General features: G+C 40.9%; 2 protein-coding genes across 3 annotated transcripts; both read left to right on the forward strand.

Annotated features, from left to right (window-relative positions):
• Positions 1-113: 113 nt before the first annotated feature.
• Positions 114-2,231, forward strand: LOC109909188 (40S ribosomal protein S25). Its single transcript, XM_020508223.2, has 5 exons — positions 114-239; positions 881-976; positions 1,094-1,277; positions 1,816-1,986; positions 2,167-2,231. Exons 1-4 carry the CDS (start codon positions 237-239, stop codon positions 1,980-1,982), a joined length of 450 nt encoding a protein of 149 aa, XP_020363812.1. The 5' UTR covers positions 114-236; the 3' UTR covers positions 1,983-1,986; positions 2,167-2,231.
• Positions 2,232-5,943: 3,712 nt separating this feature from the next.
• On the forward strand, positions 5,944-24,190 carry LOC109909181 (gamma-sarcoglycan-like). Of its 2 annotated transcripts, none has more exons than XM_020508183.2 (8): positions 5,944-6,238; positions 9,705-9,902; positions 15,443-15,547; positions 16,306-16,393; positions 17,196-17,312; positions 18,791-18,863; positions 19,006-19,129; positions 19,494-20,367. In XM_020508183.2, exons 2-8 carry the CDS (start codon positions 9,708-9,710, stop codon positions 19,659-19,661), a joined length of 870 nt encoding a protein of 289 aa, XP_020363772.1. In that variant the 5' UTR covers positions 5,944-6,238; positions 9,705-9,707; the 3' UTR covers positions 19,662-20,367. The 2 variants fall into 2 exon arrangements, with proteins under 2 accessions (XP_020363772.1, XP_020363773.1); XM_020508184.2 differs by having other exon boundaries at positions 5,945-6,238; positions 9,708-9,902; positions 19,494-24,190.
• The last annotated feature ends 115 nt before the right edge of the window (positions 24,191-24,305 follow it).

Here is a 24,305-nt window from a genome sequence, read left to right on the forward strand (position 1 = left end):
ACAATCTTCAACAGAGGTAACTTTATCTGCGTGTTCATTCGTATTGTTTTTTGTTTAAGATCGCATCTATATTTATTTCGCAGATATTTTAATTATTAATTCTAAAACCAAGAAATATATTTTTTTTAACTACATTTCCCAGTACCGTACTTCAACATCCGCATGTACGGGTTCTCTTAGTGGCTGGTGCACGGGTTGAACGTCCTTTCACTCCGACATCTTGACGGTGGGACATCATGGTAAGGTCTTTAGCGTGGTTTTTCATTAATTTCGATGGCGAACAAAACATTCGACTCTGAAAATGTCTGTCTGAATAGATCAGGATGCGTAGTTGGAAAATATATTTCGTCCTGACCGTGGTTGTGGATGGAATGGCTCAGTTATACTAGTTGGATATGCATGGTAGCTAGCTAACGTTACATGCGGCTGGCAGTGCTGATTGTGCACTGTATGATCAGACGACCACGGCCACATGTGTAGATATCTCAAGCCGACATTTCCCACCAAAATGTATCAATTGATGAGATTATGCAAACTGCACGCCAGTTCTCTGCAGACCACTATTGGCCTAACTGAAGCCGGTTGTTAACTGACGTTAACAGGCTAGCTTTTAACATGTAACGTTAGCTAGGCCCTAGTTAGTTGGCTTAGGCTTATCTAACGTTTTACATTTGTTACACTAAAATGTTCAAAGATTAACATCATATTTGGTTCAATTCCAATTGAGGGACTCGTGGTTACCTTTTTATTGGCTAACCATCTTATTACTGTCTGTTAGTGCACTGAAAAATTTCCAGCTAACGTTAACTAGTTTTGGGAAATGTGTGGTGGTTAATTCAGCATCAGTTGGATAATGGTACTGCGATCTGTATTATTCCAGCCTCCTAAGGACGCCAAGGGGAAGGGTAAGGATTCTGGGAAGTCCAAAAAGGACAAGGATCCAGCCAACAAATCTGGAGGCAAAGCCAAAAAGAAGGTATGTCCTGGTATCAATCTTTTTTTGTGGGAGTTTAGGTATTCCTTTGGGTGTCATAATGGTTTAACTGTCAGGAGTGTGAGCAACATCATCAACTTATCCATTTCCCCTGAGCAGAAGTGGTCCAAGGGAAAGGTGAGGGATAAGCTCAACAACCTGGTCCTCTTCGACAAGGCCACCTACGAAAAGTTGAACAAGGAAGTGCCCAACTACAAGCTCATCACACCAGCAGTTGTGTCCGAGAGGCTAAAGATCAGAGGCTCTCTGGCCAGGGCTGCCCTCCAGGAACTGCTCAGCAAAGGTAAAACCCTGAACCCTACTCTGATTCCCAACCAGTGTTCGCTCAGGGAAATTGGGAAGTTGTTGGGTAGCTAGATCTGACTTCAATGCAAGAAAAGTATGTATAGCAGTTACTGAACTCGCATTTCAACATTTAGCTTTATTTTGGAGCCATAATAGTATTGCTTGTCAGAATAGGAAGGCACAATTTTGCATGGATTCCCTCCTGGTTCACTGCTCTGTCATATCTCTACAATAGTGTAGTTTTTTGGAAGGCTACATTCTGTGGCAGTCTCCTGAGAGGATGTATACATATGCCTGCTGAATATGTGACCAATAACACTTGATTTTGAAGATACTGTCGTTTTGGTAAACATCAGTGACTGATCAGTGACTACGAAGACTGGCACTGCAACTTGATGTCTGCTCTTTCAGGATCATGTCTTGTGGATATTGCCTTAACATGTCAGGGCAGTGAATGGGTCAGTTGGTAATGTGGGACCATAGAACTTCAATATCTGTACAAAATAACTGACATGTTCCATTCTGCCCCCCTCTAGGCATGATCAAGTTGGTGTCAAAACACAGATCGCAGGTGATCTACACACGTAACACCAAGGGTCCTGAGGAGGAGGGTGGCGTTGTGGTTCCAGACAAGCCAGAGAAGCCTGAGAAGGCAGCTAAGGCATCGAAGGCAGAGAAGGGAGAGAAGGAAGAGAAAGCATAAACTGGTATGCGTTATGCTAGTACTCCTGTTGGAACTAGCCTACATTCAATTAACAATCACTGAAGATCGCTCACTACAATTCATTGTTGATTTTTAATGTTTTAGCATAAACACATAACATGTTAACAGGGCATTTTGGAGGACTACTGCTAAGAATCCCATCTAAAACCATGTTTGTTTTCAGGTTGTGCTCTTGTGATTCCTGCGTTCAGATGTGTGATGTAAGGTGAATAAAATTCTGAAAATACATTTGCATTACATTTTTTTGTATTCCTTTTAATATTCAAATCAAATCGAATTTTATTTGTCACATACACATGGTTAGCAGATGTTAATGCGAGTGTAGCGAAATGCTTGTGCTTCTAGTTCCGACAATGCAGTAATAACGAACAAGTAATCTAACAATTCCCAAAAAACGACTGTCTTATACACAGTGTAAGGGGATAAGGAATATGTACATAAGGATATATGAATGAGTGATGGTACAAAGCAGCATAGGCAAGATACAGTAGATGATATCGCGTTCCTAGGAAACTTTTAATATTCTGAGGGACCAATACATTTCTGCTTCCGTCCATGTTAGTCTACAGTGGATGGCTGTTGTCTGTGGACTCATCATTTTGAAGAGACTTTATAACTTTATAACTCCAGATATAGGGCAATAAGTCATTCGGTTACATTTGGCTGGAGATCTGTGCATCTAGTTTCAGTATGATAACTCCAATTGATATATTGTAACGTACACAGCAATTGATCTAGCAAAATCCAGACGGAAATGCCATTCAATTTCCACAGGACTACAAACCTTGACTTTGAGCAAATTGGGGTTACAATGTTGCCTGTCCATAAACACTTGAACTTCATTATCACCCGTCATTGGCAAATCTAATCCAGGACTTCTGACCTGCAAATAGCTGTTGATTGTTTTTTTTTAGTCTCGCCCCTCACATCAAATCAGTTTGAAAATGTAATCCTGGTGGGAGAGGACAGGGCTGTGGAGTGCAACATGAAACTGGTGTGAAGTGTTGTGGTATTACGCTGTCAAAATGGTGCTTTGGGGACAGAAGACAAGCAGGCTGAGGAGTCCCCTTAGAGGCACCCTGCCAAGCATGTTTACACCTAATTTAATGTGTTGTGTTCAATTAGTATCAATGCTTCCCTTTCCAATGGGACTCGCCCAACCCTACATTTGTGCTTTCACTTGAGCAGCATTTGTTAATTTTGTCACCCATTTTAAATTCAGTAGGACTACCAGGTTCATGCAATGATCGTGTTACTGCATTCCATATAAGGTGGCTTGTTTCCAATACATTTCTCGTAGGGCTATCTGGGATCCTTGCAACCCTACTCTTAACCATTCAACAAAAAAAGTCTACTTCAGTGGGTGGGAGGGGGATGTCCCAAGGATCCAATATAATGAGGGACCAATACATTTCTGCTTCCATCCATGTTGGAGTCTACAAAGGAAGGCTGTATGTATAGTGCTGTCACAGGCAACTGAAGGGTATGAGTTATTTATTGACAAATGCCATGAACTAAAACAACTTTATGGGCTTGAGTTAGGGATGTGTGAGATGCAGGGTAGCCTACTGATTGATGCTGTAGCTTGTCATTGAGCAGTGTGACATGGGGGAAAAAAGCAGGATGCACACTGAGATTCACAACCTCTACCACCATAAATTCCTCTGGCATCCCGCCTCGGAGAGAGTGACTTTAAAATATATATATTCCCTTTCAGAACTTATTGATTTATATAAATAACTATGTATGGTGGCCAAATGTCACATTAATATTTGCATGTCATTTTCTCAATTCCGGATTAATTTCTTAGCTTGTCCAGATGTGTTCATTATGAAATAATAAACCAGATAAGATGGGGCTTGTTTTGAGTAGGGTAAAAATGGTCTCCATCAGCTCAGTGTTTAAAGTGGAAAATATATTTGAATACACAGTGCATTCGGGAACTTCAGACCCCTTTACTTTTTCCACAGTTAAGTTACAGCCTTATTCTAAAATTGAGGGGGAAAAAACAATTTAATCAATCTACACACTACCCCTTAATGATAAAGCAAATGTATCAAATAAATTATCACATTTACGTAAGTATTCAGACCCTTTACTCAGTACTTTGTTGAAGCACCTTTGGCAGTGATTACAGCCTTGAGTCTTGGGTATGATGTGACAAGCTTGGTACACCTGTTTGGAGTTTCTCCCATTATCTGCAGATCCTCTCAAGCTCTGTCAGGTTTGATGGGGAGTGTTGCTGCACAGCTATTTTCAGGTTTCTCCAGAGATGTTCAATCAGGTTCAAGTCTGGGCTCTGGCTAGGCCACTCAACGACATTGAGGCTTTTCCCGAAGCCATTCCTGCATTGTCTTGGCTGTGTGCTTAGGGTTGTTGTCCTTTTGGAAGGTGAACCCAGTTTGAGGTCCTGGGCGCTCTAGCAGTTTTTCATCAAAGATCTATGTACTTTGCTCCGTCCATCTTTCCCTCGATCCTGACTATTCTCGCAGTCCCTGCCACTGAAACATTCCCACAGCATGATGCTGCCAGGTTTCCTCTAGATGTGATGCTTGGCATTCAGGCCAAAGAATTCAATCTTGGTTTCATCAGACCAGAGAATCTTGTTTTTCATGGTCAGAGAGTCCTTTAGGTGCCTTTTTGCAAACTCCATGCAGGCTTTTACTGAGGAGTGGCTTCTGTCTTCTGTCTGGCCACTCTACCATAAAGGCCTGATTGGTGGAGAGCTGTAGAGGTGGTTGTCCTTCTGGAAGGTTCTCCCGTCTCCACAGAGGAACTTGAGTTCTGTCAGAGTGACCATCAGGTTCTTGGTCACCTCCCTGACCAAGGCCCTTCTCCCCAGATTGCTCAGTTTGGCCAGGCAGCCAGCTTTTGGAAGAGTTTTTTTGGTTCCAATCTTCTTCCATTTAAGAATGATGGAGGTCTCTGTGTTCTTGGTGACCTTCAATGCTGCAGAAATGTTTTGGTTCCTTTCGCAAGATCTATCCTCTCTCGGAGCTCTACGGACAATTCCTTTGACTTCGTGACGTGGTTTTTGCTCTGACGTGGACTGTCAACTGTGGGACCTTATATAGACAGGTGTGTACCTTTCCAGATCGAATCCAATTTAATTTACCACAGGTGGACTCCAATCAAATTGTAGATACATCTCAAGGATGATCAATGGGAACTGGATGCACCTGAGCTCAATTTCGAGTCTCATAGCAAAAGGTCTGAATACATGTAAATAAGGTGTTTCTGTTTTACATTTTTTTATACATTTGCAAATATTTTTCAACTCTTTGCGTCATATTATTGTGTATTGTGTGTAAATTTGAGGGAAAAAAATTAAACTTTTTTTTTTTTGAATAAGGCCATAACTAACAAAATGTGGAAAAAGTCAGGGGGTCTGAATACTTTCCGAATGCACTGTATTGTCCAACGAAATGCTTACTAGCAGGTTCCTTCTCGACATTGCAACACCAATAATAAAAGTTATGAATACGAACACAGTGGAGGCTGTTGAGGGGAGGACGGAGCTAATAGAATTACATCAAACACATATAAACTGTATTTGATGCCATTCCACTTATACTGCTCCAGCCACTACCACAACCCTGTCCTCCCCAATTTAGGTGCCAGCCACCTGTGGAACATAATGTAAATGGCGGTAGAATAGAATAAGCATTTTAGCATAAGTACTTAATACATGCTGTAATGTAGTCTGCCTGTTTCTTCTGTCACTGACAGCCCTCCATAAGACGAGCTATGTCTACCTGTCATATTGAAGCTGTCAAGAAGACCACCGCCAAACTCACTAGTGAAAGCTATAAGTGAAGCTTCTTAAATTAGACACGCTCATGCTTTTCCAGACACTGGTATTCATGGAAGCTAAGGGCTCAAATCAGATTTTAGACAACTGTGATTTCCCTCCTTGACACTTTTGAAAGGATCCCAGACACCCTTCTGTATCTATGAGCAGTGGCTGCTCAGAGAGACACATGATTTGAGAGGATAATCAAAAGAAGGGAAGCCCAAGGTAGAGAGAGGTACATTGGATATGCAGGAAGTGGGAGCGCCATCCCGTGGTGATTAGTTGGGGCAGTTCCATGGCTAGATTTATGGCACGCAGTTGTTGAACGCCTGACAGACATCGGAGGCAAGGGCTCCACCGCTGCTACCCCTTTTACTGCTGCTGCTGCTTCAGAGGAGCTCTGTTTGCTACCGGAGAGGAAGCTCTGTCTCAGCACACAAAGGTAGGAAACATGCTCTGCTTTCTTAACTACTTAATGTCGTTGCTACTGTATGAGTTAGTGCTCTGTGAATATCTTCATCTTTTGAATGCTCTAGTGTTTCAACTCAAGTCTTTACAGTCTAACTTTTGACCTATCTGCTAGTGACATCGGTGTCCCTTTTTGCTTTTTTGTTTCAATTTTTATAGAAAGAGAATATTGAATTTATATGTAAGTGTATTTATTTTCCCTGTTTCATGTGCTGGTAATAATTTTACCATACATGGTCAAGAATATTGGAAGACAGAAAAATGTTGTCAGTGTAACTCAGTTATAATTTATGTTAATTTCCCTTGTTACTGTATCATTCTGTTCATTAGTTTTGCTCATGTTTTGTCCTGTGGCTCTTTTAAAATGTAGAACCCAATGCTATGCCCTATGTTTAGAAGTGGAAGCATTACAGCAAATGGGAGATATGGACACAGCAGCTTAGACAGACAAACACAAAACACAAAACACAGCAGAGAACGGAGAGGGCTTGGCTTTCGATTGCCTTCTTTCTGACAGCTCACATCTGAGCTCCTCCGAGTATTGTTTGTTCCCCTGCAGTCTTTATAAGTGAACATCCTCCAGCTAACAATTTGAGAAAGTAATTTTTAACTCCCTCCCCGGCTTTGGAAGTTCTGCTGGTGCCTAATCAGGTCAAAGTGAGGTGCTAAGAGAAGCCTGGAATCTCAATTAGAGTCAGACCCTAGTGATTTAGACAGGCAGGCAGCAGTATACACAATACTGCTACAGCCCTTTAGCTTCAGCACTTTAGCATGAGTGAAGACAGAACAGGGCAGTAAAAGTAGCATCACTGGTTTGAGGTTATTGGACAAGGGCCCCAAGATAAAAAAGCAACGGGAAAAGTCTGAGGTGAACTCAATACTCTTCATCACAGGAGGACAGTGAAATCTTATGGGACTATTGGGATTTTGAAATGTCTTTTAAAACCCTTTCATGTGATCGGGCCTCATAAAGAACTGTTCAACTGCTAGGCTTGTGTTCTGTGAAAGGGACATGACTAGCATTTTGTTTCCTAAAGCACATTAGCTGAGGAGGATTCTTTCCATGGCAGTACAGTGGCGTGGTTGTTTAAGGAATGTTTATTTGGGTTGCTATGTGACTGGGCTGGCACTCTGAAACTGGAGTCTGAAAATCACCAGGATGCTCCCCTCTGTTTTAGCAGTAGACCACATCCTAATGCTTCTCTTTAAATTAATTGGGCAAATATTTATTTTTTTACACCTCAATTAATATTTCAAAGTTATTCAACCTGTATTATTCATTTAGGCACTCCACAGAATATTTTTACAGTGTAATTGTTTTAACACATGTATGCACTTTCTTAAATTCCTACTGCCAACACACTACATGGACGTCTCTCATTTATATACTATGAGGCCGTTTTTTAAAGCAAGGGTATAAGCCCTGTGTGCATGTTCTTTTTAGTCAGATGTAGTTTGTATTCACTATAAGACGGGTCAAGAGGAAACTCATTTTGGGAACTGTTGAAATCCAATTTGTCATTATGATTCATCCTGATGACTCAGTCAAATTAATAATACAAATGGGCATTGGTATGAAAAATAGGTATTCCACACAACAAGGATTACTTCTACAATTCCCTTGTGGAGGTAATCCTTGAGTTAGGTTTTTTTGCTACATTTGTGTTGTAGTGAAATAAGGGCTATTTATCACTGTTGGGCTCTGGAGCCAGTGTGACAGGTCCTAGGGAGAGGTGGATCCTGGTGGGGAGAGATACTCTGTATCCTTTATGCCAACACGCTTGCTGCCTTTGCCAGTTTGCATGTTTATGGTAACAGCAGGAAACGAGCTGTTTATATACACAATGACTAGGCGTTATCATCTTCTCTGAAATATCTCTTCCTAGGGGACGGACCAAAGCAGGGAGCATGTATACTATTCATCCATTTACCTTTGAAATAGACACTAAGATATACCACTGATTCATTAATCATGTATTTATCTGAAAAGCCTTTGGCAAGTTTTCTGGAATTGGAGGTTACACATTTGGAGTTTTCCTTCCCACAAAAAGCATTAAAACTTTATTGTGTAACAAAATGTTGTCTTAACAAACAAAAATTATGAGTTATAATAATAAAACAAAGAGCTATAATAGCGCCACACATTACCAGTTAACTCCCCCAGCCTCTCCAGATAGGCCTAACCTTATCATTATTAGTTGGGAGCCAGCCAAATTACACTGAGGTGCTGTTCTGGCTCATGTCGGGATAGAATTATAGTCCACAATGAAAAGTTGATCTTTAAACATGATGGAAACCATGTTTACTTCTGCAATGAGGTGGAGCATCTGTACATATGTAAATCACCCAAGCTGCTATGTTTCCATTCCTGACTGGCATGAAACAAATCAACTATTTAGTTTTTGTCAACAAGTTGAGATGTTAGTATGAAGTCAACAGCAGATCTTGGGGAAACTTGGCTGATACAGAAACTAAGTTGTTTGGAATGGTTTGTTAAACGTGTGCATTTTGCAGTATTGGTGTCGACCACTAGAGGCTGGTGAGGGGAGGACGGCTCATAGTAATGGCTGGAATGGAGTAGATGATCCATTCCATCCACTGGTGCCGACAGAGATTCATTTCATTTGTATCACCCTTTATCGGTCACATTTAATCATTGTGTCTGTGTATTCTTTACACACACTCAAAGAGAGTTAAACATGATTCTAGGATTCAGTGTGGAGATTATTTGGTGAATGGGGTTGTTTCATTGTCATTGATCGTGAAAGGCATTTTATTTAGCTATTGTCTACAACTCAATACATTTTCTTCTGGCATTGCCTTGAATGAAAGTATGAATGTTGATTAATACATTTAATGTGACACCAGCCCTGGCTCCATTCCTGTAGAGCAAAAAAAGCTATGGCTATGTACTCAGCTGTCACAGCCTATATTCTCAGCGCTTCCTTGTGAAATATATTGCTCATGTTTTCTCTGCTCTTATATGACATGAATGTGAAGAAGCAGCAATGCCTTTGCCATTTAGATCTCTGGTATTGTTGATTTATATAAGCATGCATTCCGACAGAACCCAAGAATCACGCTCGGCTCAGTTCTATTTAGTCTGGACTTAAAAACGAAAGCCAGTGGAATGAGGAGGAGTTTTCGCTCTCTTGCTGTTAGCCATCTTTAATAAATGTTGGAAATATACTCAAGTTTTTCATCAGTGTTCTGGCCAGATATTCAGCTGATCAGTAGTAGCGTAGGTGTTTAGAATAATAAGAACAGGTTTTGTACTGTACATGGTTGCTTATGCTCTGAGGCAATTTCCATAAGATGAAGCATGATGATGATGATGATGATATTTATAAAGAGCTGCCACTTCAGGGTGATGTATAGTTGATGTCAAACATGTCCATTGATTTAAACTACCTCTTTTCTTGTCCCTGTGTTTTCCCTAGCAGATGGTGAGGGAGCAGTATGTCACCACCACCCAGGACAGCAGTGTCCCTGCCCCGGTCCCTGACTCCATCTATAAGATCGGGATCTACGGTTGGAGGAAGCGCTGCCTCTACCTGTTTGTCCTGCTGCTCATCATCATCCTCACCGTGAACTTTGCCCTCACCATATGGATCCTCCGGGTCATGTGGTTAAACACAGTATGTGGGGTCACTTAGCTCTAATTCATTCATAACACATGCTGCCTGACCTTTACAGTAGACTACACACAGATTGTTTGGCGCTTGTATGGACAAAACGCCATATAATCTTTCCTGTATCAATGAAAATGTGAGATGTTTGTTATTGAGACCTTGTCTACATTCTGATTCTGCCCACATTTTTATACAGTTGTAGACAATCAAAAGACACATTGTGATCAGATCATCCTGCCCACCTCCTTCAGTAGTCAGAGACACATTGTGTCTGGATATCTTACAAGTGTAGACAGATCTGGACAGAAACCATTTAAATCATCATTATTCTGCCTTCAAAAATCCTTGACAGGTGGCACCATTAACTGATTATTTCAATATGTGTCTTAAAATAAATTCATATTATTTTAAAAGAATAGCTGTGAAATCATTTGCATAAAGGAAGAGACCAGGAAATCTGGTCGCAAGGCAGACACAGTTTTTTTCGTTTTTTTATTTCACCTTTATCTAACCAGGTAGGCCAGTTGAGAACAAGTTCTCATTTACAACTGCGACTTAGCCAAGTTAAAGCAAAGCAGTGTGACACAAACAACACAGAGTTACACATGGGATAAACAAACGTACAGTCAATAACACAATAGAAAAGTATTTTTCCAGTGTGTGCAAATGTAGTAAGATTATGGAGGTAAGGCAATAAATAGGCCATAGTAGAGAAATAATAAAACATTTGCAATTAAACACTGGAGTGATGGATGTGCAGAAGATGAATATGCAAGTACAGATACTGGGGTGCAAAGGAGCAAAAAATAAATAATATTGGGGATGAGGTAGTTGGGTGGGCTATTTACAGATGGGCTGTGTACAGGTTCAATGATTGGTAAGCTGCTCTGACAGCTGATGCTTAAAGTTAGTGAGGGAGATATAAGACTGCAGCTTCAGTGAGTTTTGCAATTTGTTCCAGTCATTGGCAGCAGAGAACTGGAAGGAAAGGCGGCCAAAGGAGGGAGTTGGCTTTGGAGATGACCAGTGAAATATACCTGCTGGAGCGGTGGAACGGGTGGGTGCAGCTATGGTGACCAGTGAGCTGAGATATGGCGGGGCTTTACCTAGCAGAGACTTATAGATGACCTGGAGCCAGTGGGTTTGGCGACGAATATGAAGCGATGGCCAGCCAATAAGAGCATACAGGTCGCAGTGGTGGGTAGTATATGGGGCTTTGGTGACAAAACGTATGGTATTGTGATAAACTGCATCCAATTTGTTGAGTAGAGTATTGGAGGCTATTTTATAGATGACATCGCTGAAGGATCGGTAGGATGGTCAGTTTTACGAGGGTATGTTAGGCTGTATGAGTGAAGGATGCTATGTTTTGTGAAGCCGATTCTAGATTTTATTTTGGATTCGAGATGCTTAATGTGAGTCTGGAAGGAGAGTTTACAGTCTAGCCAGACACCTAGGTATTTGTAGTTGTCCACATATTCTAAGTCAGAACCGTCCAGAGTATTGATGCTGGACGGGTGGGCAGTGATCGGTTGAAGAGCATGCACTTAGTTTTACTTGCATTTAAGAGCAGTTTGAGGCCACGGAAGGAGAGTTGTATGGCATTGAAGCTCGTCTGGAGGTTAGTTGACACAGTGTCCAAAGAAGGGCCAGAAGTATACAGAATGGTGTCGTCTGCTTAGAGGTGGATCAGATAATCACCAGCAGCGAGAGCGACATCATTGATGTATACAGAGAAGAGAGTCGGCCTGAGAATTGAACCCTGTGGCACCCCCATAGAGACTGCAAGAGGTCCGGACAACAGGCCTTCCGATTTGACACACTGAACTCTATCAGAGAAGTAGTTGGTGAACCAGGCGAGGCAATCATTTGAGAAACCAAGGCTGTTGAGTCTGCCAATAAGAATGTGGTGATTGACAGAGTCGAAAGCCTTGGCCAGGTCGATGAATACGGCTGCACAGTAATGTCTCTTATCGATGGCGGTTATGATATCGTTTAGGACCTTGAGTGTGGCTGAGGTGCACCCATGACCAGCTTTGAAACCAGATTGCATAGCGGAGAAGGTACGGTGGGATTCGAAGTGGTCGGTAATCTGTTTGTTAACTTGGCTTTCGAAGACCTTAGAAAGGCAGGGTAGGATAGATATAGGTCTGTAGCAATTTAGGTCTAGAATGTCTCCCCTTTTGAAGAGGGGGATGACCGCGGCAGCTTTCCGATCTTTGGGAATCTCAGACGATACGAGAGGTTGAACAGGCTATTAATAGGGGTTGCAAAAATGTCATCAGATAATTTTAGAAAGAGGGGGTCCAGATTGTCTAGCCTGGCTGATTTGTAGGGGTCCAGGTTTTGCAGTCCTTTAAGAACATCAGCTATCTGGATTTGGGTGAAGGAGAAATGGGGGAGGCTTGGGCATCCCCATAGAGACTGCCAGAGGTCCGGACAACAGGCCCTCCGATTTGACACACTGAACTCTGTCTGAGAAGTAGTTGGTGAACCAGGCAAGGCAGTCATTTGATAAACCAAGGCCGTTGAGTCTGCCGATAAGAATGCGGTAATTGACGGAATCGAAAGTAGAGGTCGACCGATTATCATTTTTGAACATCGATACTGATTATTGGAGGACCAATTTTAAGCCGATACCGATTAATCAGACGATTTTTATATATATTTTTTTAATAATGACAATTACAACAATACTGAATGAACACTTTTATTTTAACTTAATATAATACATCAATAAAATCTATTTAGTCTCAAATAAATAATGAAACATGTTCAATTTGGTTTAAATAATGCAAAAACAAAGTGTTGGAGAAGAAAGTAAAAGTGCAATATGTGCCATGTAAAAAAGCTAACGTTTAAGTTCCTTGCTCAGAACATGAGAACATATGAAAGCTGGTGGTTCCTTTTAACATGAGTCTTCAATATTCCCAGGTAAGAAGTTTTAGGTTGTAGTTATTATAGGACTATTTCTCTTTATACGATTTGTATTTCATATACCTTTGACTATTGGATGTTCTAATACGTACTTTAGTATTGCCAGCCTAATCTCGGGAGATAATAGGCTTGAAGTTATGAACAGCGCAATCCTTGAAGCATTAGTGAAGAGCTGCTGGCAAACACAGGAAAGTGCTGTTTGAATGAATGCTTAAGAGCCTGCTGCTTCCTTCCACCGCTCAGTCAGACTGCTCTATCAAATCATAGACTTAATTATAATATAATAACACACAGAAATAGGATCCTTAAGTAATTTAAATGGTCAAATCCGGAAACTATCATTTTGAAAACAAAACGATTATTCTTTCAGTGAAATATGGAACCGTTCCGTATTTTATCTAACGGGTGGCAACCCTAAGTCTAAATATTACTGTTACATTGCACAACCTTCAATGTTATGTCATAATAATGTAAAATTCTGGCAAATTAGTTCGCAACGAGCCAGGCGGCTCAAACTGTTGCATATACCCTGACTCTGCGTGCAATGAACGCAAGAGAAGTGACACAATTTGCCTAGTTAATATTGCCTGCTAACATGAATTTATTTTAGCTAAATATGCAGGTTTAAAAAAATATAATTCTGTGTTGTGATTTTAAGAAAGTCGTTGATGTTTATGGTTAGGTACATTCGTGCAAGGATTGTAGCTTTTTTCGCAAAGGCGCTTTTGTTAAATCATCGTCCGTTTGGCGAAGTTGACTGTCTTTGTTAGGAAGAAATGGTCTTCACACAGTTCGCAACAAGCCAGGCGGCCCAAACTGCTGCCGATACCCTGATCCCGTTGCACAGAACGCAAGAGAAGTGACACAATTTCCCCAGTTAAAAGAAATTCATGTTAGCAGGCAATATTAACTAAACATGCAGGTTTAAAATATATACTTGTGTATTGATTTTAAGAAAGGCGTTGATGTTTATGGTTAGGTACACATTGGTGCAATGACAGTGCTTTTTTCGCGAATGCGCTTGTTAAATCACCCATTTGGCGAAGTAGGCTGTGATTCAATGATAAATTCACAGGCACTGCATAGATTATATGCAACGCAGGACAAGCGAGATAAAGTAGTAATATCATCAACCATGTGTAGTTAACTGTGATTATGTTAAGATTGATTTTTTTTTATAAGATAAGTTTAATGCTAGCTAGCACCTTACCTCGTCTCCTTGCTGCACTCGCATAACAGGTAGTCAGTCTCGTGGAGTGCAATGTAATCGGCCATAATCTGTGTCCAAAAATGCCGATAACCGATTGTTATGAAACCTTGAAATCGGCCATTCCGATTAATCGGTCAACCTCTAGTCGAAAGCCTTGGCCAGGTCGATGAAGACGGCTGCACAGTATTGTCTTTTACCGATTGCGGTTATTTTATCATTTAGGACCTTGAGTGTGGCTGAGGTGCACCCATGACCAGCTCGGAAACCAGATTGTATAGCGGAGAAGGTACGATGGGATTCGAAATGGTCGGTGATCTGTTTTGTTAACTTGGCTTTCGAAGATTTTAGAAAGGCAGGGTAGGATAGATATAAGTCTGCACAGTTTGGGTCTAGAGTGTTTCCTCCTTTGAAGAGGGGGATGACCGCGGCAGCTTTCCAATCTTTAGGGATCTCAGACGATAGGAAAGAGAGGTCAAACAGGCTAGTAGTAGGGGTTGCTACAATTGCGGCAGATAATTTTAGAAAGAGAGGGTCCGGATTGTCTAGCCTGGCTGATTTGTAGGGGTCCAGATTTTGCAGCTCTTTCAGAACATCAGCTATGTGGATTTGGGTGAAGGAGAAATGTGGAGGCTTGGGCAAGTTTCTGTGAGGGGTGCAGAGCTGTTGACCAGGGTAGAGGTAGCCAGGTTTAAAGCATGGCCAGCCAGTAGACAGATAACAGTCACATTTTAATACCATGTGTAGACACATTTCTGGAAATGTGGGCATAACCAGAAAGTAGACAAGATCAGAACAAAGGACTAATGTTATACTCAAGGTATAAAGGGGGCTTTGGGGTAACTGAAACAACACAACACACCCTGGGAATATAGTGACTGCATTGGCAGAGCAAACACATCTCTGCTGCTTTAGTTTAGTTTGAGCCTCAGCCCTGGAGGGTATAGACACATGTATCTTATCCTTGGCATCCAATTGCTGCCTGAAGGGATGAATCAAATTCAATATTTCCCCTCTAGTCGGGTAAGCTTAGTTTTATACACATTTCATGATTTCTCCATCCTTTTGGAATATAGCCTGAGAGAAGTAGTTATTAGATGGAATTGAAATCAGATTCTGCTTTTGTTTCACACTATTGGATCATTATCAAAGTCACTATTGCCTGGGTTGCTATGAATCATATATTCACTGCAGTATGGTTAACTCCCAACACTAAACCAGCAGAGACCGTCACCTGAAATAGATTCACTCACCATCCAGAATTAAAAACAACACATGGTGTCACAAAAATCCTTGGGGACACTATGGTCATGGTTAGTGAGTTCATTTGTTGCATTATACCCTGTGCAATGTCTTTTCTCTGATGTATTGTTGAGTTCATTCTTTCTGCTTGTCATTTGAGGAAGGGATGGGACATCTAAAAGTAACAGCGGAGGGAGTGAGGCTTGAGGACGGCAAGTCAGAGTTCCTCTTTCCTCTCTACGCCCAAGAGATCCACTCCAGAGTGGTAAGCAAACAGGCTCCTACACTCCTCTTCCTTCTTCTCTTCGTCCCTCTCCTGATCCTCCTCCTCAAACACCCACACCCAGTCCAATAGGTTTGTGTGGAATAAAGTGGTCTGCCTGCGCAAGCTCTGACTTACTGTCAGGAAACCATAGAGATCAAAGTTGTTTGTTTGTTGAGCGGTTTGTTGAGCGGCAATTACATCAAAACAACTTTTCTGAGGCATAGTCATTAAATTCGGCGTATTTTTATATCACTCTCTTGCGTAGTTGGGAAATGTGTCTTACTCAATGAGCTTTGGCAGTCCCTGTGGATGCACAATGCAGCGAGTTCCTTATTAACCTCCTGAATATTTGTGGTGGAAAACAGTTGGTGTGCAGCAGATGTCAACACTTTGCAGCAGTTGTTTACATGCTATGGTTTTTCCTCACTCTATCTTTATGAGCTTCATTAAAAAGGAAATGTATTCACCATTTATGGACTGACACATTCATCAATGAAGTCTACAGTTTCTAACGAGATTCAGAGTTCATTATATACAACCTGATTTTCACAACCTCCCCAAATAGGTTACATCTGTTTAGCCCATTGTAACTAAATAGTGTTTTCTGGAAGGTAAGAGGGATGACCAGGTACTTGAACCTGTGAGCAGAACGATACATTTGTAGTGTTCAAAATGTTCAATTACAGTCCTGTCCAGTGATATCTGATAATGACGTGCACAGGATGCTCATTGATGACCGAAGAGTTATTTTCTTCCAGGACTCCTCTCTCCTGGTGCACTCATCTGAAAACGTCACTCTCAATGCCCGCAATGAAAATAATGATGTCACAGGAAGTCTCTCTGTAGGTAAGAGGACAGAAAACACACATACCTACTCACATAAATCATGCTGGCGATGTTCATATAGATTCAACTATTCAACTGATATGTGGAGAATTCAACAATGTCATTAATGGACTTGTCCTGCAGCTCTACTGTATGTAATACAACATTAGCAATGACAAAAACGCATATCCCCTTTCATATTCCATCAGATTGCCATTAAAACCCCATTTAATCAAAAACACAGCTTTCTATCATCAGCACCAGAATGGCCTATCTGTAACACCAAGGCCCTCAGGCCTACACAGACTATTATTTGCGCACCTTTTATGGCTGGCCAGCGGGGTTCGTTGACGAGTGTACCATAATTAGAGGGGTAACAAACGACTTAACTAATTATAGTATTTCACGAGGCTGTTATGTATTCTTGGTTGTTATGCCATAAAAGGCATTGACCCATCTGTGACTCTCTGTGAAGGAAGTTTAAGACCGTTGAAGACCAGTTATTTGGTCTATTCCCCCTCAGACTTAAGTAGTTTGGAAAGAACATCTTGCTCTGTTCTTCTATAGAAGATGGTATTGAAGTGTTTTAAATATCTCACTGCCCAGAGGCAGTTGTACAGTAGGTATACCTGCAACCTTTGCTTTTTTTCTATGAGAGAGGTGACAAAGTGGAAAAATTCATTCAAATGTTAAAGCTGCGTGCATAATTTAGATGTTTTAGTGATACAGCATATAATATCTCAATTATTTTAAACCTATGTCTCCCGTTCCCACAGCTTTGACTGATTCTGGTCTCTAATAATTCTCCCTGGTGTCATTTCAGGTCCAGATGTGGCCCAGGGAAATGCACCGAATTTTGTCATCAGCTCCAACACCAAGACGCTGTTTTCTGCAGATGACAAAGAGGTGGTTGTTGGAACAGACACACTTCGTGTTACAGGTACAATCATGTCTGCAGTGTCAGTGTCTGTCACGATCGTTGTAAGCATACTCAGACCAAAGCGTAGCGCGATATGGGTTCCACATGTTTTATTATAAGTGAACCGCACAACAAAACAACAAAGAATAAACAAAACGTGACATTTTGGAGTGCTCACTGTCAACAACACAAAAACAAGATCCCACAAAACACAGTGGGGAAATGGCTGCCTAAATATGATCCCAATCAGAGACAATGCTAAACAGCTGCCTCTGACTGGGAATCATACCAGGTCAACATAGAAACAAAACAACCTAGATAGGGACACCCCCCCTAGTCACACCCCGACCTAACCAAAATAGAGAATAAAAAGGCTCTCTATGGTCAGGGCGTGACAGTGTCACACCACTTAGCCCATACATGTGTATACAGCATTCCAGATAGGACCTACGAACATGGTTTTCATTCATTTTCTTGTAATTTAAAGGAATGAGAGCAATGTACTGAATCACTCAGTATTTTTCTTACACACCATGTCAAATAAAAAGTAATGACTTTGATAATGACTGGACTGGAGCAGTGTGACTTTTTCAGCCAAGTTGTCCTTGAAAAGGTATTGAAAGTCAGAAGCTCATTCATCTAAAATTAGAGGAAAGGTGACAGAAACACTGCTTTTTAATCGAAGATGATTTGTAGTAAAGTATCTTTATAATATAACGTAAATTGAAGCTAACTAATGCTACATGCTCAAGTTGCCTATTTTCCTTAAATATATTTGTTGTGTCCAGTTTTAGAATTGGTGGGAGGTCAGTGCCCTCATGCTGTGTGGGGTAATTATCTGAAGAGAGTGCCTGTTGATACCTTCATTATATCTCAGTCATCTGGACCCTGACTGACCTCTGAATGGTGACGTTCATTTCATTTTAGCAAGACACTGAATGCAACAACAGAAATACAGAGCAGAAGTTAATACAACCTTCGCCAGAAAACCATGCACAAAAAGAACAAAGCTAAAGTTGTGTATACTGTCGCAATAGCACTCTAAGACCTAGTGAGGCTCTATAGTATGATGTTAAGTGAGCAGCTTTGCATGCTATGGTAACACATGATTGGCAAAGGCTGATGGTAATAATGATGCAATTAGCTAGGCAATGGAGCTGTCACCCACAGTGACTAAAGCACTGCAAACATATTCTCTCCTTCAATCCAGGGGGTTGGAGGTGACTGAGCCAGTGCACATGTCATCCTCTCGCTAACACCAGATGACAAGCACCTAGGGAAATAATTGACAGTCAAAAACTGTAGAACCACTCACACTACATAGTATAATTAAATAGAACACTATTTAATGACTGTAAGTGGCTTTGGAAAAAAGTGTCTGCTAAATGGCATTTATTATTATTATTATTATTATATATTATATTACAATATGTAACATGTATCTCCAATGATGTTTCATTGTAATTAACTATCCACTTACCATGTTTGTTTTTATTTAGGTCCAGAAGGTGCTCTGTTTGAACACTCCGTAGAGACGCCCCTGCTCAGAGCTGAGCCCTTCAAAGACTTGAGGTAGATGTTGGATCTAATAATCACTGACCTCTTGGAAGAGGCCGATATGAAATATGAACTCTTAATTCCATGCAATTTGTTGATTCTTTCATCACAGTCACACGTGGAACTGATCAAACTGATGTTCTCCTGTGTGTTCCAGGCTGGAGTCTCCAACCCGCTCTCTCAGCATGGATGCACCAAAGGGAGTCTTTGTCAAAGCACTGGCCGGGAACATCGAGGCGGCATCTAACATGGATCTTCTATTGCACTCCAGTGAAGGACTGGTGAGGCAATGTGTGATTTACTTGCTATTGACTGACAGTACTGTACTTACATTTTACACTACATGTGGCAGAGACATGTACATTTACTCACTGGCCTTGATATTTATAAATAGCAGTGATGCTGTCCCCTAGTGGCATGTAAATGTATTTCAGTAGTGTTGTGTAATTGTATGTGTTTCAGCAGTGGTGTGTAAATGTATGTTTTTCAGCAGTGGCGTGTAAATGTGTGTGTTTCAGCAGTGGCTTGTAATGTATGTGTTTCTGCAGTGGTGTGTATGTATGTGTTTCTGCAGTGGCGTGTAAATGTATGTGTTTCAGCAATGGTATGTTCTGCGTCTGACCCCGCCCTTTGTTGTCTGTGTAGGTGATTCTGGATGCCGAGACGGTGCGTCTGCCGAGTCTCCCCCTGGGACATGGAGGGGTGTCTGGAAACGCTCAGGTACTCTACGAAGTGTGTGTCTGTCCTAGCGGAAAGCTGTTCCTGTCCAAGGCGGGGGTCACCTCCATGTGCAACGAAAGCCAAGAGTGCTAGCGAGTGTCTTTGCCATCAGATTATACCATATTGAATGAAAATGCCTTTAAATTGGGTACTCTGACACACTTTCATAAAAACACAAAAAAACGATCACAACTTTTCAATTCTGAACAAAACTGCCAGTTGAACTGCAGACATATCCTCCAAGTAATTTATCTATGGTGCATATTATTGATGGAAGTTACATTTGAGACTATTTTACTATGTAACTGAAACAGTGACATGACAACTTTATACCACATTAATAAGTGGCTTACTTCTGCAGTATAGTTATTGATACCATTTTATGTTTACACTGAGTTGAGATGATTGTTTATTTTATAATTACGGTATTATGGCTGGGCAATGATGAGCTGGTTAACAGATTATATCCTATGCAATGTGTTTTATGTGGGCCCGGTTTCCTGGACCCAGGTGAAGCTTAGTCCACAATGGAGAACCTCCCAATGAAAGTGATTTTTAGTGTAGGCTTCATCTGGGTCCGGGAAACCGGCCCATAGTGTATTAATGTTGGGCAAATGGAGAGAAAAGGATGATATGATCTAGTCTGTAGATATATACCAAACATTGGGAACACCATCCTAATATTGAGAACAGCCTCATGGTGTCAATTGTTCCACAGGGATGCTGGCCCATGATGACTCCATGTTTCCCACAGTTGTGTCAAGTTGGCTGGATGTCCTTTGGGTGGGTCATTCTTGATAGACATGGGAAACTGTTGAGCATGAAAAACCCAGCATCATTGCATTGCACCTGGCACCTACTACCATACTCCGTTCAAAGTCACTTACACCTTGTGTCTTGCCCATTCACCATCTGAATGGCACACACACAATCCATGTCTCACTTGTCTCGAGGCTTAAAAATTCTTATTTAACCTGCTTCCTCCTCTTCATCTACACTAATTGAGGTGGATTTAGCAAGTGACATCAATAAGGGATCCTAGCTTTCACCTGGATTCACCTGGTCAGTCTATGTCATGGAAAGAGCAGGTGTTCTTAATGTTTTGTATACAAATGCAACCTAGTTATGGTCTAAGAAAGATAATATAAAATAGAGGTACAGTTGAGTGTGTTTGTGTTACACATTCATTATGCAACGTTAAGCAATCTGATACATCTGTTGCTAGAGATTTTAAAAAGGGACTGTTTTCCCAAGTACTTAATTTCCTATCCCAGTTCACCAGCTGCCACTGTGTTTCTGTAGTTCTTTTCATTCATGCATTTATTGTGTTTGCTTAACATTGCAGAATGAATGTGTTACACAATCTGTTACATCCAATCCTGTTGCTAGAGATTTTCAAAAAGTGACTGTGTTTTTCCAAGTACTTAATTTAATCTCACAGTTCACCAGCTGCCACTGTGTTTCTGTTGTTTTTTAAATGTATGCATTTATTGTGTGAAATGTATTTATTTTTATGTTTTTTTATGTGTGGCCATATATCACAAACCCCCGAGGTGCCTTATTGCTGTTATAAACTGGTTAACAACATAATTAGAGAAGTAAAAATAAATGTTTTGTCATACTCGTGGTATACGGTCTAATATACCACGGCTGTCAGCCAATCAGCATTCTGGGCACGAATCACCCAGTTTAGATTAGTCAGTCAAACTAATCAGTATACTGTAACTAATAACTTTGCAAGAATAGGACATTAAATGGATAGTGTGACATTTTGGCAACTAAGGCCCATGTTCTACTTACCCAGAGTCAGATGGATACCATTTGTATGTCTCTGCGTGCAGTATGAAGGAAGTTGAAGGTACTTTCTGGAACCATTGCTAACTAGTGCTGTGACTGGAAGTGTACAGGAACGGCTAGCATGCATTTTCATCAATCTCTCAAATTTGCTATATTTTCTTTTTCAATACATGGTTGTGTTTCTATCTCATTCCTTGGTATAGGCCACGACATTAAATATGCTATGATGTCGCACTTCTAATCCTATTGCACTGCAATACTGTAGCCTACCCATAGCCAACTGTCACATACTGTCAAGGTTACCAGTCTATTTACTTTTGCGCATGCTTGGCTATTGAATTAACAATTGATAAATGGTAGCCTACTATCTGTTGTGTGGCGGGAATAATTTAAACCAGTTATGTCAGAAAAGGAAACACGTCCTGCAATGTGATTATGATATAGGCCTATATAATAAAAGTAAAATAAACACATTAGATGACATGCTGCTATGCAATCTCTTTGCCAATGCATCTGTTTTATCATTAGGCCTACGTTTTAATGTTTTTATTAGCCTACCATCATTATAAATCCCGTACATCAAACACCTCCCATTTTCCCCAAACGAGCAATAAACCTATTTGTTGCAATGCAGTTGATCAACCTAAAAGTTGTGTACACAAATGGTTTGAGATTTGCGTGGAGATAGGCACTTTCCTGTCATGTTCACAATTGATAAATACCAATCTTTGCAGGAAAACTAGCGCTCGCAAGGATCAGAGTATTTTTTGTGCATATGCCCCTGTAGCCTATGTGTTCTATTTTAGGGAATATTTATTGTACATTTTGATTTTAGAAAAAAATGGTAGCTTCTTAGTTATCTTGTCACGACCTTGACTGTAATATAGATTCTAATGCGTTACTGTTCACCCATGTTGTATACATGTTCGCTTGTTGTCCTTATACAGAAAATATTCTAGATTTGTCAGTGAAGTTGATGTTTTGATAAAATTGTGGAATATGTTTGCCAGGTTTTGTATGTTTGAATAAAACATTTGTGCTATTCTTGTAAAAAAAGCTCCTGTCTTAACAGAATAACATGTATATACAGTGGGGAGAACAAGTATTTGATACACTGCCGATTTTGCAGGTTTTCCTACTTACAAAGCATGTAGAGGTCTGTAATTTTTTATCATAGGTAAACTTCAACTGTGAGAGACGGAATCTAAAACAAAAATCCAGAAAATCACATTGTATGATTTTTAAGAACCGTAATTAATTTTATTGCATGATATAAGTATTTGATACATTAGAAAAGCAGACCTTAATATTTGGTACAGAAACCTTTGTTTGCAATTACAGAGATCATACGTTTCCTGTAGTTCTTGACCAGGTTTGCACACACTGCAGCAGGGATTTTGGCCCACTCCTCCATACAGACCATCTCCAGATCCTTCAGGTTTCGGGGCTGTCGCTGGGCAACACGGACTTTCAGCTCCCTCCAAATATATTCTACTGGGTTCAGGTCTGGAGACTGGCTAGGCCACTCCAGGACCTTGAGATGCTTCTTACGGAGCCACTCCTTAGTTGCCCTGGCTGTGTGTTTTGGGTCGTTGTCATGCTGGAAGACCCAGCCACGACCCATCTTCAATGCTCTTACTGAGGGAAGGAGGTTGTTGGCAAAGATCTCCCATCCATCCTCCCCTCAATACGGTGCGTTCGTCCTGTCCCCTTTACAGAAAAGCATCCCCAAAGAATGATGTTTCCACCTAAATGCTTCACGGTTGGGATTGTGTTCTTGGGGTTGTACTCATCCTTCTTCTTCCTCCAAACACGGCGAGTGGAGTTCAGACCAAAAAGCTATATTTTTGTCTCATCATACCACATGACCTTCTCCCATTCCTCCTCTGGATCATCCAGATGGTCATTGGAAAACTTCAGACAGGCCTGGACATCCTCTGGCTTGAGCAGGGGGACCTTGCGTGCGCTGCAGGATTTTAATCCATGACGGCGTAGTGTTGGTTTTCTTTGAGACTGTGGTCCCAGCTCTCTTCAGGTCATTGACCAGGTCCTGCCGTGTAGTTCTGGGCTGATCCCTCACCTTTCTCATGATCATTGATGCCACACGAGGTGAGATCTTGCATGGAGCTCCAGACTGGGGGTGATTGACAGTCATCTTAAACTTCTTCCATTTTCTAATAATTGCGCCAACAGTTGTTGCCTTCTCACCAAGCTGCTTGCCTATTGTCCTGTAGCCCATCCCAGCCTTGTGCAGGTCTACAATTTAACCCTGATGTCCTTACACAGCTCTCTGGTCTTGGCCATCGTGGAGAGGTTGGAGTCTGTTTGATTGAGTGTGTGGACAGGTGTCTTTTATACAGGTAATGAGTTCAAACAGGTGCAGTTAATACAGGTAATGAGTGGAGAACAGGAGGGATTCTTAAAGAAAAACTAACAGGTCTGTGATAGCTGGAATTCTTACTGGTTGGTAGGTGATCAAATACTTATGTCATGCAATAAAATGCAAATGAATTACTTAAAAATTATACAATGTGATTTTCTGGATTTTTGTTTTAGATTCCGTCTCTCACATTTGAAGTGTACCTATGATAAAAATTACAGACCTCTACATGCTTTCTAAGTAGGAAAACCTGCAAAATTGGCAGTGTATCTAATACTTGTTCTCCCCACTGTATATATTATTGTTTGAAATGATGTATCTGAAAATACATTTTCCATTAACATTATAAATACCATGGGGAAAAAAGGATGATCAATCTCTTTATTTTAAAAGTTCCATGATCACCTTCCTTGCGACAATAAATATATTTAAAGCTTTTCTACAATGATGTCCAATGCGTATTACTTTCTTTCTATAATGTATAGCACTGATGCACTCTAGTGAGGCACTTCTGCAACAGTAGCACATCATAAAAAAAATCCCCCAGCCATGGCTCAAAG

Source organism: Oncorhynchus kisutch, linkage group LG18, assembly GCF_002021735.2.
Source record: "Oncorhynchus kisutch isolate 150728-3 linkage group LG18, Okis_V2, whole genome shotgun sequence".
NCBI lineage: Eukaryota > Metazoa > Chordata > Actinopteri > Salmoniformes > Salmonidae > Oncorhynchus > Oncorhynchus kisutch.